This window comes from Colossoma macropomum, unplaced genomic scaffold (genome assembly GCF_904425465.1).
Source record: "Colossoma macropomum unplaced genomic scaffold, Colossoma_macropomum, whole genome shotgun sequence".
Lineage (NCBI taxonomy): Eukaryota > Metazoa > Chordata > Actinopteri > Characiformes > Serrasalmidae > Colossoma > Colossoma macropomum.
Window position 1 is genome coordinate 13,316,619 of NW_023494793.1, and position 16,401 is coordinate 13,333,019.

Genomic DNA, 16,401 nt, shown 5'->3' on the forward strand with positions numbered 1-16,401 from the left:
CAAAAAACTGTAAGAACAATGATATTTAGATCCTTAAACAGTTTTTGAATCAATATTTCCATGTAACACTCATGTGTCAAACATGGGCCAGATCAGGCCCACCACACAATCCTATCCAGCACGCGAAAGTATTTTAATTTTCTATTAATATTAGCCTGTTTCACAATGTGCTGCGCTACAGTCCCCAGCATGCACTGCAATGTAACGTGCTCCAACTCTCCTACCGCAACAACAGTCTATGGGACAGTGGTTACACCTCAGTTCACAAGTCTGTGCAATTCCAAACCAGTCATATCACTGAAATGCATTTTAGCTGCAGTTTAACCAACATTAACACTTAACATCAGCCTAGCCACTCAGAAACTGAGCTCAAGTCTTTATGAACTTGCAGAAAAGGATGCCAGGTGTCTAGTTTAAGCAGATAGGTAGGTTTAAAAGACTGAGCACCTGGGGACATTTAATATTTTCAAGTGCAAATATTTCGAGGTCTACTACAAGTGTCTGTATTTTACTGTTTTTCCATCTGCTACAGCACAACATAAATTTAAGATGAAATAAAAACATTTATTTTCTCTGGCCCACTAATTTTGCCCTTTTACTGCTTGAGTTTGACACCCCAGATCTAACAGAATATCACTGGAATTTACACTGGAATTTATCCTTATGTACTTACAATATCCATGATAGGTTCAGAAATGCACATTGTGACAATTTTTAATCGTCATGCCGCCCACCCTTATGAAGTATATCAAAAAGGTTTCTGTCAGATCTACAGGGGTGCAGCTCTGGCAAGGGTGCTCATGCATGGAGCATCAACTGTGTATCACACCACCTCTGGTGGTCAGTGTGAACAAAACAGAACTAGCAGGGAAGAGGGAGTTCAACAGACTAAGGAAGGAAAAAACTGACAGAAAATACCATCATCATCTTCATCAGCGAGGTGTTGGCGGAGCATGCCGTCGAACTCAGCCTCTTCTTGCTTAAGCAGGTGGTGTAGCAGCATCCAGGGCAGCATGGAGGAGAAGTGAGGCTCTTTGGGGTCATCAGGCAACACCATGCTGCAGTCTATCAGCTACAGACACAAGAGGCATGTCAGATATACAAAAGATACATACACACATTCCTGAAGATGAAGATCAACTTATGTGACATCACATTTGCACCCTTTCAAAAAAGCAATTCGCTTTCCTAGAATTATCAACACTTTATTTATAAAGCTACTTATACAGAAACTTCACAACACATGCATAAGCAATGAATAACATCTATAAAGCAATACTTCAATATTTATGAACAGCTTATGCAAGTAATTGCAAGATGACATAAGATGTTTTATGAAGTAAATGGCACTGTATCGACAGCAGTGACATTAAACTAAAGTAATAGACCATCATTACATTTATAACACTGTTGTGAAATATCACACCAAAGTAAAGAGACTTTTAAGGTGAGAGCCTTAATTCTACCTTTGCATAATTAAATCATTCGGATGTAAATAAAATCAGAGTGGTTTTATGTGAAATATTCCATTCTAGAGAATCACCAAGTCAGAACTGTTCATCAAGGGGGTGATAGGAAACAGACATTTGAAGCATTTAATGCCCCTAAAGGTTCCGTCACAGAAAGTTCTTACACAAAATGGTTACAAATATGAGGCCTAATATGCGGCCTGATGTCTGAGACACTGCTTTATCACAGTTTTACAAAAAAGCTTTTGGCCTAAATTCCTTTTAAGTCATGGAGAGGCACATGTAGTCCATGGTGAGGCAAAATGGTCCCCCAAAACAACTTACTTTTTCAGATTTACCACTATTTTACCATTTCTAGCATTATATAAAAAAAAATAAAACATAAAATTCAGAAGACATGTAGGTTTACTGGTAGTTTTGGACAGTAAACAAAATGCTTATATTTGTGATCCCTGGTTCCCATCACTACCACAACAAAGAAATAAGAATCTGTCAGTTTCTCTACAATTAACCATTTCAAATCATACCACTCTGAATGACTACGCACATCTCACGGATTGAATAATGTAGAGAGCTTCAAAATTTGGTGGAATTCCACTTTTTAGAACACCATATAGGAGTTCTATGGAAGACTTCAATGCTCTTGAACTTGAATTTTTTTTTTATTTCTATTAAGACTATTTCTATTACAGTTAGTTATTCAGGTCTCCTTATTAGAAACTGTATTTTTGTACTTAAACCCAAGTAGAAATATACAGAATTCATATATGGGACTCTTAACTAGTCCTGTGTCTTAAGTTTGACTACTTGATAATAATGCTTCATAGTGTTATAAATGGAACAAATGTCTGTCACTTTCAGTCAATGTGTCATTTACTTTATAAAGCACCTTACATTATCAGTGCTTATACATGTTTTATAACATCCCTATGCAGGCAGCCTTCAAATAAAGTGCTACCGAATTATCAGAAAATACTATAGTGCCAATGCACTGACCTGAAGGCGGCAATTCAAAATGCATTACATGCTCAAAGTTATTTTAAATTATAATCAGTTATAATAATATAAACATTCTAATAATTATAATCAGTTATAATATAATAATACACTTCTTACCTTATTTTCAAATGTCACATTTGAGTACTGACTAATTATGAACTGTACCAAAATAAAGATGAAATTTAAAACTTCATGATAAACTGAATTGTTTTGTAAAGAATTGAGCTGATATACACAGACCTGTATGAGGTTATTGGCGAGGCGGGCCAGGTTGGTGGTCTGCGGTGTGCTGGTGAGGAGCTGCGGCTGCTCGGTGATGCACTGCTCTATCCCACGAAGCATGGCCGTTACCGTGGCCACCCACTCCTCTTTTGCAGAAGGACTGCTCGGTAATGCAGCATTCAGGTGCTGCAGAGCCTCATTCAGTGCAACCTCTGAACTCTCCAAGCACTGTGCAAAGTCCTTCATGCGCAGGAGGGAGCTCTAGGAAACGCAGACAGGACAAAGACAGGGGAACATTATGGCCTGTAACAAACAGAGCCTCTGTGTGTTTACGTGATCTTCTGGGTGCGACTGTGTGCCACCTGTAGCAGCAGCAGCTGTGCTGGCCTCTCGGGAGCTGAGCTGAGGTACTCCAGCGGTTTGGGCCGCGCTGAGCTGGGCCCACAGCTCAGCGTTGGTTGGAGTAATCTGAACACGGAGGTGTAGTCTCCACTCTCAAACAGCCTCTGAATCTCCTCCAGTGACTGACATCTCTCTAGAGACTTCAGCTTCTTCTCAATCTAAAACAAAAAGCTGAACTGTGTCAAAAATACTTCCAAGCGTCCCAAAATATATATACACATATACACACAATGTTTTTGAACAGATCAATGATTACTACCCAGATAAACAGAATTACATATAATTTTCTCAGATGCTGAGATGTGTGTGTGGTTCTGAGCGCTGTACCTCCTCTACAGAAATAGCCGAGTCCACACAGAGGTTGGGCAGGTAAATGGCGAGTTTCTCCCCTTCGCTGCTCTGAGGCTGGCTCTTCAGTAGTCCTACACACAGGTCATAACCCTCCTGAGCCTCGTCCATGTCACCCTATGACACAGCACGCATAACTTGTCACATCCACAGCAGATTGAATACAAACATAATGCATAATACTAGTGGGCTGCATATCGGTTAAAATTCTTCCCAGGTATAAGTTGTCATAACCGTTACACCAGTAAGCCACAAATAAGCACAGATTACATGATGTTCAAGCAGTGCAAATCATACAAGTGTTAGCTTGTTTAGCTGCATGGTTGAGACAGGGATGCTTCAGTCACATTTCAAATGAAAATGAAAATGCAGCAGAGCCTTGATCACCACCCGCTGACTAGTCCCTTTCATCTGACGTAGCCCACTGTTTTCAAGGCAACGGATTTAAAGGAATGCGCTGGTTATTTGGGGTTAGCCTTAGCCTAAAGTGGACACCAGACCTGTGAGGCCTGGCAGAGGAGCCACTTGACCCGGGCCAGCTGCATCAGACAGCGTTACAGTCTCTGGGATTTGTCTAGCAAGCCATGGACCAGCTGGTACTGAAGCGTTAATGACTGTAATATTTGCCGAACTCCAGCACGGTTGGAAAGCACAAGACAAATGACTCTCAACAAAGCTAAAACTGCACCGAAATTTTCAGAAAAATACCATATTTAAGGTTGTTCCCTGTAGAAGACGTCGAACTGAAAATTCCAACAAAAAGCTGCCGAATAGGAAGCTAACTTAAGCCTTGTGGAAAGAAAGACAGGAAACAACACTTTTTAACACATCCTCTATAGGGAATGACACATTTCTGCACAATTTCTATTTATTTGCTTAACAAGATGAACATTCAAAAAAGTGCCATAACTTTTGCACAGGCCACATGTGTTTTTTTTCCCCATCAGGTTAAATTTAGCAAATAACAGTATTAGTGCATTAAAATCTGCCAAAGTGTGTCCTGTATATTTATGCAATTAGGTTGGTCAGCTCATCTGGTCCAAACAACAAAGAACTGTTTTAAATTAATATTTTGCGTTGATTTAGCAGATTTTTAAGCAACTACTACAACTAGTTTCTCACCTATTGGTTAAGCTGTAGCATTAGCACTCGGGCCACTTGAATTGTTTTGAATTAGGCTGAGATATTAATTAATGGCAGGCACGAGAAAAAAAAAGTTTGTGTTTTTTGCAGCTGGTGAGGAGCTGGTGAGGAACTAGGTATCTCGCATAAAAAATATAAATTATTATACAACCCAATTGCACACTCCCCTCCTACCCTGTTCTTTGAATTTTTCTTCTCAAACCCTATTATTATCCTTATTAAATGACTATTCTTAATTTTTGCTGAATAGCAAATCAGTAGAATCAGTAATGTCAGAGTAAGTAACACATAGTAGGGCAGTGAGGTGAAAAAAGTGAACATAGTGGAGTGCCACATTTTTAGCTGGTACCTGAAACGCGAGATGTCGAGCTTTGAGCCAGTGGACTCTGACAGCAAAGCAGAGCCAGTCACGCTCAAACACGTCTCTCTGCGAGGAGGCCATGGTCATCATGAAGAGGTCTGTCTGGAAACGGGACTCCTGGCTGTCCAACTCCCCGTGATCACCCCCTGAGACACTTTTCCTCTGAGACACTGGCATTAAAAAAAAAATTTTTTTAAAACCTCACCCACTGCACAAAGCAAACAACTATGTCAAACTCTTAGGCTTGAACTAGGTCAGAACTGTATCTGACCATTTACTACTGCCTGGCTTTTCTTTTTGTTGATCTACATTTGCAGCACACCAGTGTTAATAACTCATTATTATACCACTGATTACACTATTTACAGTTTATTACTGATTTTTATTATTAGATTAGCAATAAAAATATTTAAGGTGGAACATCAAAAGTGTCAAAAACAGAAACGGGACATCCAATACTTGGGTCTGGAGTGAACAGCTTCATTCATTCCATTGGAAGCAATTTGTTTTTTGTCACTGTCGCTCACTTGCATCGCCTGCTTTACAGTCCTTTTAACAGACTTGTTACTTGTTGGCCCGTTTTTAACAGCTGGTTTTCACTGCTATGCTATGGGTGAATGTGTGATACTCAAAGAAATGTGCTCAGAGTGTGATTATTGGGAGATATCTGCACTCTTAGGTCAGAACCAACTGTTGTATAATAATAAATAAATTCATGAGGATGCATGTATGGAGGAACTCACTGTTCTTTCCCTTACTGAGAGACCACTGCTCCAACTGCAGTTCCATACAGGACAGGCTCATCATCATCATCTCCTATTACATACAAGCACACAAACATAAGCAGATGCACATCTGTCAGATTAATCTATTGGCTGCAAAAACAAACAAAGCAACTAACTATTTAATAATAATCAATATAATTTTAACCTTTACTCTCACCACATTACCTTGATGTGCTGGTTGTTGGAATCTCTCAACAGTGGGTTGGGCAGCCCTGCGCTGTGTTTCCTCCAGCAATTGTAAATATCCAGCACCACTCCACTCAGTCCTGGGGGCCACTCTTCCAAAAATTTCTGCCCCATAACCTTCAAATAGCGCAACAGAAGCTCCAGGATACCTCCATTCTGCATGTTAGCCAGCAGGAAAGAGTGCACCTCTTCATGTTCTGTAGAAAGGAGGAAAATGAGTGGCAAGAAAAATGAAATAAATGAATAAAAATACACATAATGAATAAAAATGCACATAAGGGAGAGTAGGAAAATGTAATTACAAAATAATGTGAGTTCCCATTCATTCTCTTCAAACACGTGTATGAAGATGCACTTTTGGCTCCAAACGCAGTTTATTATAATACGAATCTTACGAGGTGCCCTCCTCTGTGTACAGTATGATGCTCCTGCTTTTTTATCAACAAGGTCTGAATAAACATATATGTGCATCTTACACTGATAGTTTAGCAAAAACGTACAAAATTTCACCTCCGCAAATGAAGCTGATCAGCCATTTATATTTAGATACATCTGGCACCCAAAGTTTGCTTCTTTAGTTTTGGAACAACAAGGCTAATGTATCCCAATGTACCCTTTACACTTCGTCAACGATCAGCCCCCTACTCCCTTACCTGTCTCTACAGAGCTGATGTAGTCAGAAAGATTGGAGCCAGTGCCTTGATTCAGCTGGGAGGCGGGTTTGGCGTCACACTGGGTGTCCATGTTACTGAGGCTTTCTTCATCTTCATCCACATCAAATTTTTTCAGCCTGGGCAGCCAATCAGAACGGAGTTCATTTATCAATCTCAAAGGCACAGTAACAAAAGAAGACTGTTAAATTCGAAAGGCCAAAGAGGTGTTAGAGAATGGTCATATAAAAACAAATTATGACTGTTTTTGGTGCATAAAACCAAGCGGACCTTCGGGGACAAATAACTTGAAACAAAAATGCAGGATAAGGGCTCTTAAAATTATCTTTACATTCTTCCATACACGCAAAAACAATTAGTTTTAGGTCACTGAAAACTTTTTGCCTGTATTTTCACAGCATGTTAAATATCTCTGCACCTTATCCTCACTACCTCATGTTCAGAAATGAGTGCTGTGTCAGCGCTGCATTGTCCTGTCTGTTTACTGTGTCTAATGTCGGTTTTATTTATCATATTTACTGTATTGTTTCTAGTTTAATGTTTGCACACCTATGTCTGCACATTTGCACTTTGTCTATTTTGTTCCATGTTGCACCATGTTGGTCCTGGAGGAACGTAATTTCGTTCCACTGTGTACTTGTACATGGATGGAATGACAATAAAAGCCTTTTGACTTGACTTGGATGGAAGATCATGTGGACTGACATCATGTGCAGTTATTACTGTTCCAAATGAGGTGAGCAAGATTTAGGACACTGCTTGTCTAACATGGCTGATGACCGGACTGTCTGCGTGCTTGAAAACATCAGGTTTGATTACATGATTTTAATTACCTAATTAACGTATCTATTAATTCATCATTAATTAATTCAACTGTGCAGGAGAAGGCATAGTCCTTTTCATTTATTGAAAGAAACGATGTGCATACGATGTGAAATATTTTGTTAGTTGTGGATTACTAGCTGTGCTTTTTCTTTTCCTGATGAATCTACGCTACGATGAACTGACTGACTATGGCAATCATCGTTTTTTTGCAGCCCTAAAATACATACAATCCGACATTATGATGCTTCTGATCAGCTGAGTGTTGATGAAGCGTAGCTAAATCTAAGCACCTTAGAAACTGTGTGTGCTTATAAAGAGTAGTAATACCGTGAGGGCAGGAATTTAAGAAGCAGCTCCTGGAAGTCAATCTTCTCCTCCTTCTTGCATTTAGTATTGCGGACACGTGCTGAGCGCCTTTTGGCCGTCTCGGCACAGTCCTCCATCACCCTCTTCCTCTTGGGGGCTTTCTTGGCTTTATCATTCAAAGCTGGGTCAAGCACTGCAAAGGAAATACTTTTATCCAATCAAATCTACTCTCACGTTAAAGGAGTGGTTTAGTGAGAAATCTCATTTGCACAACTTTCCACTTACTCGAAATGTAGCCGATTGGCCAAGACATGTTCGGTGTCCAAATTTTTCTTTTTTAGTCACAGAGTTAGCAATGTTAGCTAACAAACATTAGAACTCAGTAGTCACCCAAACAGCCCATAATTCAATTTTATAGCTCACAGTAAGACATACTTTGTTCTAAGCCGCATTGAGAAGCTATAGGTAACAAACATTAGCAGCGTTAGCCTCATAGCTCCCATTCTAAAATAAAAAAGAAGGAAAATTTGTATTCCCAACATGTTTTGGCTAATCAGCTTCATCTAGGGTAAGTAAATAATTGCACAATTATCTACTTACCCACAACTATAACTAATTTACACAGGTTTCTCATTACCACTAATGTTGTCAATCAGCCAAGACACATTTGACGTCTGAAGTTTGCTTCATTAATTTTACACTGGAGCTTTTTTGCAGTTGTGATTACTGTACTTGAATTTGTAGACACATATGGCACACGTCCACAGACTCCACAACTAAAAAATTCTTAAGCAGCAATGGCTCCCCCACCCCTACGCTGTAAGTGTTAATACTAACCACCAGGGGGTGCAGTGGAAACACCAGTAACAGCAGCAGCAGCAGCTCCATTCGCAACAGCAGGAACAGTGACTGTGGCAGTAGTGCCAACCTCTATGATAATCTGGCTTTGTGGGAGTTGTCCCAGGACGCTGGTCTGCACCTGCAGCTGGATCAGAGGCTCACAGGGTGTGGGCAGGCTGGAGCTCGGGCTGCTGGAGCCTGGCGGAGGTGGAGGGGGAAGCTCAGGCAGGGGAGCAGGGGTGGAGAGCTGAGGAGGCTCACTGGCTTGAGCTGGAGCTGCAGCTGGAGCTGGAGCCGGAGCCGGAGCCGGAGCAGTAGGTGCAGCAGTAGGGATTGTGGTAGGAGGTGTCTGGAGGAGGCAGTCTGGGTCCTTGTACATAGATAGGTCAATTCTACGGCCGAAGTCAGGCCGTGGGACCAAGCACTCGTTCTGGTGTTTATACATGGCCAGGAAACTCTCTCCCACACTCTTCCAGCTGAAGGCATGAGACAGGGTAAAAATATAACATCATGACAGTTAAACATTTCCACAATGTCCAATATATGTCTCATTATCTAGTTTCTATGCACTAGTTGCCGTTGTTTAAGCTCTGTATAATTATTAACAATAACTATAATTCGGGATGTTGATGAAAGCTGGGCTCTGTCTCACAAAGCAGGATTTCTTGTATTGCTAGCTAAGTTCAAGCATAATTTGATCCAACCCTGGATTTTCGGTCTTACGATAGTGGATCACTTCTTACTGGGCTACATTCCCATGGCAACTCATGTTGCACTCCTAACCTGCTCCAGGGCAGGTTATGTTTGGGATTCAGGGCAGAGCCACGAACCCATCAAGGACAAGTGGAACACAGTCCTTTTCAGCCACTTTCTCTTCATTGTGATATGGAGTATGTGTAAAATAGAGCAGAAATTAATCACACTACACAGATATCAAGGATATAAAACAAGTACTGCTCCACAAAGAGCCAACATAGTGGTAGTTGAGCGAGCACTGCTTTTTACTGTTGTAAAAGCTTTGGTTTCCCACATATTAAGATATGTTTTTTTCCATTCTTTAAAAAAAAAAAACAAGCCACATGACTCATATTTCACACTATTGGCTGTTTGTTGTAAATTACATGCTTTCATGTGCATAAAACGAAGATCAATCATAGGTTGAGTATCTAAACCTGAGTTAAAGCTGGAGTAGGTGATTTTGTAGAAAACAGAAAGCGCAAGCTAGTTTTTTTTCCAACTGAAAAAAAAAATAAATAAAAAAAAATAAATAAATAAAAAAAATCACACCCCCTACTTTCAGCTCTCCTTCCAAAGCCACTCCCCCTAAAACACATTAATGCATTCCTGACTAGTGATGGCAGAGAGCACTGAAGAGCAATGCGTGGTGTGCTATAACTATATCCATCTACCTTATCAAACAACACTTGCTCAAAACTACAACACAGACATCATCGAACATATACACACACAGATTACATACAAGATAAACATAGCTAGCTAGCCCACACCTACAGCTTAGCCAACACTAGCGTCGTACTAATACATAATGTAGCTATGTAAGTAGCTAACTACGATGGCTACGTAATTCAGGATAAAAACTATTTCCTTCATGTCCAAAAGAAAAACAGCAACTTTGACGTTGCTTTCCAGACCTTTCAACTCCCTCAGGTTTCCCCTCCATTGGAAAGCCACACTGATGTTCACTCTGATTTGACCTCTTGCTTTATCCAACCTCTTTTTGTTTGAATTCTACTTCTGTCTTTCTTTTCTTTTCACGTTTCTCGTGAACCTAGTTCGATATCTTTCAGCTGTGTCTGTGTGACGGACTCCACAATTGAGTACACGTGCCGAGCATGCGCATGTGGGCAGGTCATGAGGTAGGTAGGTAGACAGGCAGGTAGGCCATCCAATCGTTTTTTTACAGTCCTTTGGCCTCCATAGATGTTTTACTGCCAGAGCAATTGATTTATTGTTTGCTATCGGGGTGTTAAGAGTATTTCAAGAAATACAACAAAAAGTGTTTCTGGATTAAATTATCTACTCCATCCTTAAAAGAGAAAGTTGTTATCCAGCAACAAATGAACTGCGGTAGCGTTCATGTTTTTTGAAGGAATCTGGCTCAGGCTGAACATGCTTCAGGAGACAGGCCCGTACTTTACTTATTACAGGATATGTAAAGCTAAAGAAGGGTAGTTGATTACATGAGTTTTGACAGGTGTAGCAAAAGAGCATCCAGGGTCTGACAGAATGCTCATTTTTCAGAACCTACACTATACATGCTCTGTTAACTGCAGCAGTGACTCACGTGAAGCGTTTGATGGGCTCCACTAACTGAAGGTCTGGTCGGGGATGGCGGGTTAGTTTGGCTTGTCTCTGTCTTCTCAGTTCCAGCGCCTCCTCCACAATACTGTGAGCTTCCTCCTCGTCTACCTCTCCGTGATACACCATCATATCACTGTAGAGATGACATAACAGCACTGAGCATGAAAAGCCTACTAAAGACAACTTCTCCTTTAATTACAAACCTCTGTTACTAGCCACATCTTTGGAAAACTCTCTTGTTAAACAGTCAGACAACTCCACAGAATATAAATGAATGATTATGAGGCTTGATTGATACTTGCACAACACAAGTGCTCAGATAAGCATGTACAAAAATGATACAGGGGACATACATTTTAGAAAACATCTTCATGGAGTCTCGTCTGAGGCAAGGCTGCTCCTCAAATATCTTCTCCTTCAGTACCCGACCTTTAGTGTAGCCTATGTCCTTCTCCAAGGCTTTGCAGATGTAGTAAAGGCAACCTGCCAAATAACAGCAGACAATGAATCTACAATTCATTATACAGTCCAAATCTTTCTGAATCAGACTTTCAGCCATGTATTAGTACTGACAGATATCAGCAGAAAATGCCGGACTGGACTTTGAAGGAAAAAAATAATGAATCGGATTCAATTGTGTAACAATTTTGGCCTAATACAACACACAGTAAAACTGTGTGATATTCAGTTATTAAGTGTGTATTTCTTCCTGTGGGGTAGTAAAGAGTTTGAGTGGTTTGAGCATGATAGCCTATTTTTCGATGCCTTTCTAAAGTGAAGCACTGTAATTAAAAATAGCTCAATATAAGGCTTAGTAACTTTTAAAGAAAAAATTTTAAATGGGAATCTGTTGATACCCAAGGTTTAGACATTGGTATTGGAAAAGAAAAAGAGATATTGTGCCATCTTTAATTAAAACCATGAAATAGTCGTATCAAATCTTTGAGATGCGCTATTCTAGAAGAATTCTGAGAAATTCAAGGATGCACAAGCACGTGCACATACGATGAAAAAGATTTTGTCTAAGCAAAACTTAAACACTCCACCACTGGTTCACATTTTATAAGTACTTACAGCTGTAGTCACTGAGTGTGTACAGGACAGTGATGAGGCTGTCGAGACACGGCCAGTGGTCAGGGTTACAGCGTAGTCCCACCTCGAAGGCATGACGAGCCAGCGGGATGCTCACTCTCCTTAGAGCCACCTGACCCAGCTTATACCACATATTCACATCTGTAGAGTCCAGCATAACAGCCTGTGGACAAACCACAAACACATACATCAGCAGAACAAAGCAAAAAGTTGTTATTTATCAATTAAGTCTTTATCTACAGATGCACCTACAGGAGGGGTGTCCAGGTGACCTGTCCATGCTTCACCTACATATGCATTCTATTGTATCCACTGGCGAAAGTTTGTTAGTGCAGAACTCAGTTTATTCTCAAAATGTCTATTTAGGGAGCCCATTAGACCAATTTCAAGTCTTTCTTTTTTAAGTAAAGACTTAAATTAAAAAAATTGTTTTCACACAATCAAATGCATATATAACATCAAACAAGTTATATGAGAATTTTCAATCAGGTTTTTGTTCTAACCATAGTACTGAGACAGCATCGGTTCATGTCGTCAATGACCTCAGGTTCAGCGCTGGTGCACATTGCATAATATTCTTCTATTCTACTTTTATTGAACATTAATGCAGCTTTTGATTCTGTTGATTACAAGATTCGAATCCACCGTACTGAATTCTGGACAGGCCTCTCAGGCACAGGTTTAGAACAGTTTAAATCATACTTAGTTAATAGACAGTTCATGGTTTCACTTCATCAAAAATTTTAACATTTCTTGTGGAGTCCCACAAGATTCAGTTTTAGGGCTTTTGCTTTTCTCTTTGCACCTGTTACCTCTGGGTGATGTCATTAGGAAACATCAATTTTCACAGCTATGCTGACGCCAAACAGTTATACATTTCCATCCATATGAAGGGTCAAACTCTTAAAATAGATCAGGTGTAGGTTGCTGTGTACTCAAGGTTTTTAGGATAATCATCTGACAGTCTAAGAGGAATGTTCACTCATTGTCTTAGCATAGATAGCCAAGTTAACTTTGCTAAGTGTACACTAACTAGTACAGCATCAAAGACATTTTCCTTACTTCTTACAGCAAACACAGAAAGTTCTTCTAGCCAGTGTTCCATATTCCTGTCTAACCTCGCAATACTTTTGTGGAGGAAGCAGGGAAAATCTATTTATCTTTAGGCTGCATCTTTGTAAATCTGAGCAGTTAAGTGATATTTCACCTCCACATAGAAGTCCATGGCTGTATCCAAGTCATCCCGGAGCACGGCGAGGCTGGCCAGGTTTTTATAAGTGGAGTATTTCAGCATCAGTCCAGGATGTTTGAGCCCAACCTTCTCATCTTCAGACGCCACTGCCTGGAACAAAGCCAGTATGTTTTTAAAGTCCAACCAATTGATCTAAGCAACACAATCGCATCTAATTTAACCAACAGAATTAGAGGCCCATCCTGAGGCCCACGTTTGTACCTCCTTAAGCAGTGGTGTCTTAAGGAGCTCATGATAGGCTTTGGCCGACTCCTCAAACTTATCATGCTTCTGCAGGTCAAGAGCTCTGTGGTACAGAGCAAATGCCTCTGCCTCCTGAAACACATTAAGGAGTTGAGAGAGAGGAAATAAGAAAAAGGAGAAGGCAACAATTGCGAGAAAAAGTGTTGATCAGTAACTGAATACCAGGTGCAAACAGAGCCAAAGTGAACAGACTAAACACAGTTCACAGGCACCAATAACATCTTCACTATCAGGACATTCAGAGGAGCGTGATTTTTATCTGCATCTCCCAAACTCACCTGAGCTTCCTTTGTCTGACTTGGTTTGGTACTCCTGAAGTGATCCTCATGTTCATCTGCAGTCTGAGAGGCTGCATTAAGAGCAGCTATCCGGATCTATAACAGAAGTGAGGTTATATCATAAACGGTGTACGAAAAGGGAATATATTTCTAGGTTATCACAGCCAGTCAAATATCCACATTCAAAACTGTACGAGAATATCCTACCATGGTCTTTTATATGTTGAGCATCACCACTAACTGATTATCAGGTCCTGTAACAAAGTATGACATGACACGATTAGGAATGTTTAGATGTGACAAAAACACACTCCCTAAACTCTGCTGCTACTGTGTCCTTCAAAAAAAAGTGACTTCACAGAAAACTATTACATGAAACGGTTACAGCTATGCTGCCTGAAAGCTGAGACATTGTTTTGTGATAATTTTGAGATAAAGTTTTGGCTTTAAACATATTCTTTATATCTATTCATGGTGGAGAGGTACTTAGGTCTCCAAATCAAACATTTTTATTCAGGTTTAACCCTATTTTATCATCATCATTACATATTAATACTCAGAAGAAACTATAGGTTCACTAGTTATTTTGGATAGTAAATGAAGTGGTTATTTGTGTGTTGTAGACATTGTGAGCCCTGGTTCCTATCACCACCACTGTAAAGAAATCTGAGTCGGCAAGTTTCTCTACAATCTAAATCACTTTGAACCAAACCACTCTGAATGACCGTAATTACATCATAACAACAAAATTAAGCAGTTTGAAAAAATGTTTGATTCTACTTTAAATGTATAAAAGCTGCACTGCCTAATGTGCTGACATAACGTTACAGGGTAGCTAGTGATACAGGGGTTGCAGTCCAAATGGCTCATAGATGGATATTAGCTACTGCACAGGGAGCAGAAGCAGTATTTCATAACCTATATAATGTGATGCATAAAAGCGGAATTCCACTGATTCTTCAAAATTTCTGCATGAGCCAGTGGCTGAGATGTAAGTCATTCAGAGTGGCCTGATATGAAATGGTTCACTGTAGAGAAACTTACCGAATCTTTACAGTGGTGGTGAAAGAAACCAGGGGTACCGATGTCTATTATGCAAATTTAGCAACTTTATTTAAAATCAAATAATAAAAAAAAGGTTTGTCAGGGGGACTATTTTGCCTTTGTGTATCCCTCCACTGAGACTGGATTAAAATAAATTGTTTAAAGTACATTTTAGGCCAAACCTTATCACAAAACTACTGTAAAACAACATCTCACAGATCAGGCAGGGTATTCATAACCATTTCATGTAATAACGTTCTGTGACAGACCTTTTAGAGGCATTGAACTCGTCAGACGTCTGGTTCCTATCACCAACACTGTGACTCTGTGTCTTTAGGACAAGGCATTTTGCACTAAAACACTGAACGATTCTGTTGACATGCATTTAATTATGCAGAAATTTGAAAAATCTGTGGCGTTGTCCTTTAACGTTCCATAGGGGGTGTGAAGCCATTCATATATAAAACACATCAGCTCTCTGTGTTTGAGCTCAGGTGGCTTGACAGCAACGTTAACAGTGAGGTTAACACGAGCTTCTTGCTCGAATTTTCCCGTTCCACCTTAAATGGTGCAGCAGTTGCACTGTGGCCACCCGCCAACTACACCTCGGGCGACAGAATGTATATGCTGCACTATTTAAGGTGGAACGGGAAAATTCAAACAAGAAGCTGGCTAATAGGAAGGCTACTCCAGCCTCGTTCTGTTAGCTAACAGACTATTTTAATTCTGGCCACTGTGTCCCCATTCAATGGACTAAACAGCAAAGCACTGAGGTAACATTTGAGACTACATTACCAAATAAGAAGCCGTTATTCTTCCAGGCGACTGCAGCTGGCCCACCTTTAGCTGAAGTAAAACATAATATCGGATTATTATTATAGCCGTTTAGCTCCCACAGCGTCTTTGTTTACACTGCCGTTTACTCTGGCTACGCTAGCTAGCCTTGCTAACGTTAATGTGCAACGTCTGTAAACTCTGCTCCAGGTTAAACATCACAAGCTCCATGTATTTACACTCAGTGTACAATTAATACTAATAAAGGTTTAAATTAAACGTGTTAAGTCGTACCCGGCTCAGAGATGCAAGTGGGGCACTACAACGCAGCCTCACGGTAAGCGGCGGCGGCTAACATCGCCCGATCTCATTGGCTAAAAGCACACAGGCGCGACAGAAACGAGCCAATAACATTTCACGGTATTTACGCCTTTCTGTAACTACGGGATGCCGCCTAACGTTCCTGTAGTTTTTTAATTGTAGGAAGTTTTCAACAATATACAATCAACCAACAGCAAGGGGATACATTAAATAAACATATATATATATATATATATATATATATATTTCTTTTTTATTTTAAAAGATTTTTAAAAATAGTGTTATAATACTTAATCTCATGGAGGAAATGTGCAAAGTTTGGCTTGTAATCAGACCATCACTTCTAATGTAAATATTTACACATAAATAAATACCATTCAAAAAGAAAATATTTCACATCCAATCTGTGATCCTTAGAGAAGTAAATAAGAACATATTTCACATCCAATGCAGTGTCCAGTCTTCCTTCTTACACAATTCTCCATATTAGTCCAAAAGTTTAATAAAAAGTAATCATA

At 40.0% G+C, this 16,401-nt stretch overlaps 1 protein-coding gene across 1 annotated transcript in view; it reads right to left on the reverse strand.

The window, feature by feature from the left end:
- The window catches only part of cabin1 (calcineurin binding protein 1), a 119,286-nt gene extending 103,382 nt beyond the window's left edge, over nucleotides 1-15,904 (reverse strand). Inside the window, exons 1-19 of the mRNA XM_036578548.1 lie at nucleotides 15,857-15,904; nucleotides 15,584-15,634; nucleotides 13,952-13,998; nucleotides 13,745-13,840; nucleotides 13,425-13,538; nucleotides 13,179-13,313; nucleotides 11,954-12,134; nucleotides 11,233-11,362; nucleotides 10,863-11,012; nucleotides 8,555-9,033; nucleotides 7,739-7,910; nucleotides 6,569-6,705; nucleotides 5,895-6,112; nucleotides 5,688-5,760; nucleotides 4,933-5,114; nucleotides 3,420-3,557; nucleotides 3,053-3,250; nucleotides 2,709-2,951; nucleotides 919-1,072 (exon numbers count right to left, since the gene is read on the reverse strand). Coding sequence (XP_036434441.1) covers nucleotides 919-1,072; nucleotides 2,709-2,951; nucleotides 3,053-3,250; nucleotides 3,420-3,557; nucleotides 4,933-5,114; nucleotides 5,688-5,760; nucleotides 5,895-6,112; nucleotides 6,569-6,705; nucleotides 7,739-7,910; nucleotides 8,555-9,033; nucleotides 10,863-11,012; nucleotides 11,233-11,362; nucleotides 11,954-12,134; nucleotides 13,179-13,313; nucleotides 13,425-13,538; nucleotides 13,745-13,840; nucleotides 13,952-13,954 — 2,803 coding nt within the window. The 5' untranslated portion in view covers nucleotides 13,955-13,998; nucleotides 15,584-15,634; nucleotides 15,857-15,904. The remainder of the gene's footprint in view (nucleotides 1-918; nucleotides 1,073-2,708; nucleotides 2,952-3,052; nucleotides 3,251-3,419; nucleotides 3,558-4,932; nucleotides 5,115-5,687; nucleotides 5,761-5,894; nucleotides 6,113-6,568; nucleotides 6,706-7,738; nucleotides 7,911-8,554; nucleotides 9,034-10,862; nucleotides 11,013-11,232; nucleotides 11,363-11,953; nucleotides 12,135-13,178; nucleotides 13,314-13,424; nucleotides 13,539-13,744; nucleotides 13,841-13,951; nucleotides 13,999-15,583; nucleotides 15,635-15,856) is intronic.
- Between the last annotated feature and the right edge of the window lie 497 nt (nucleotides 15,905-16,401).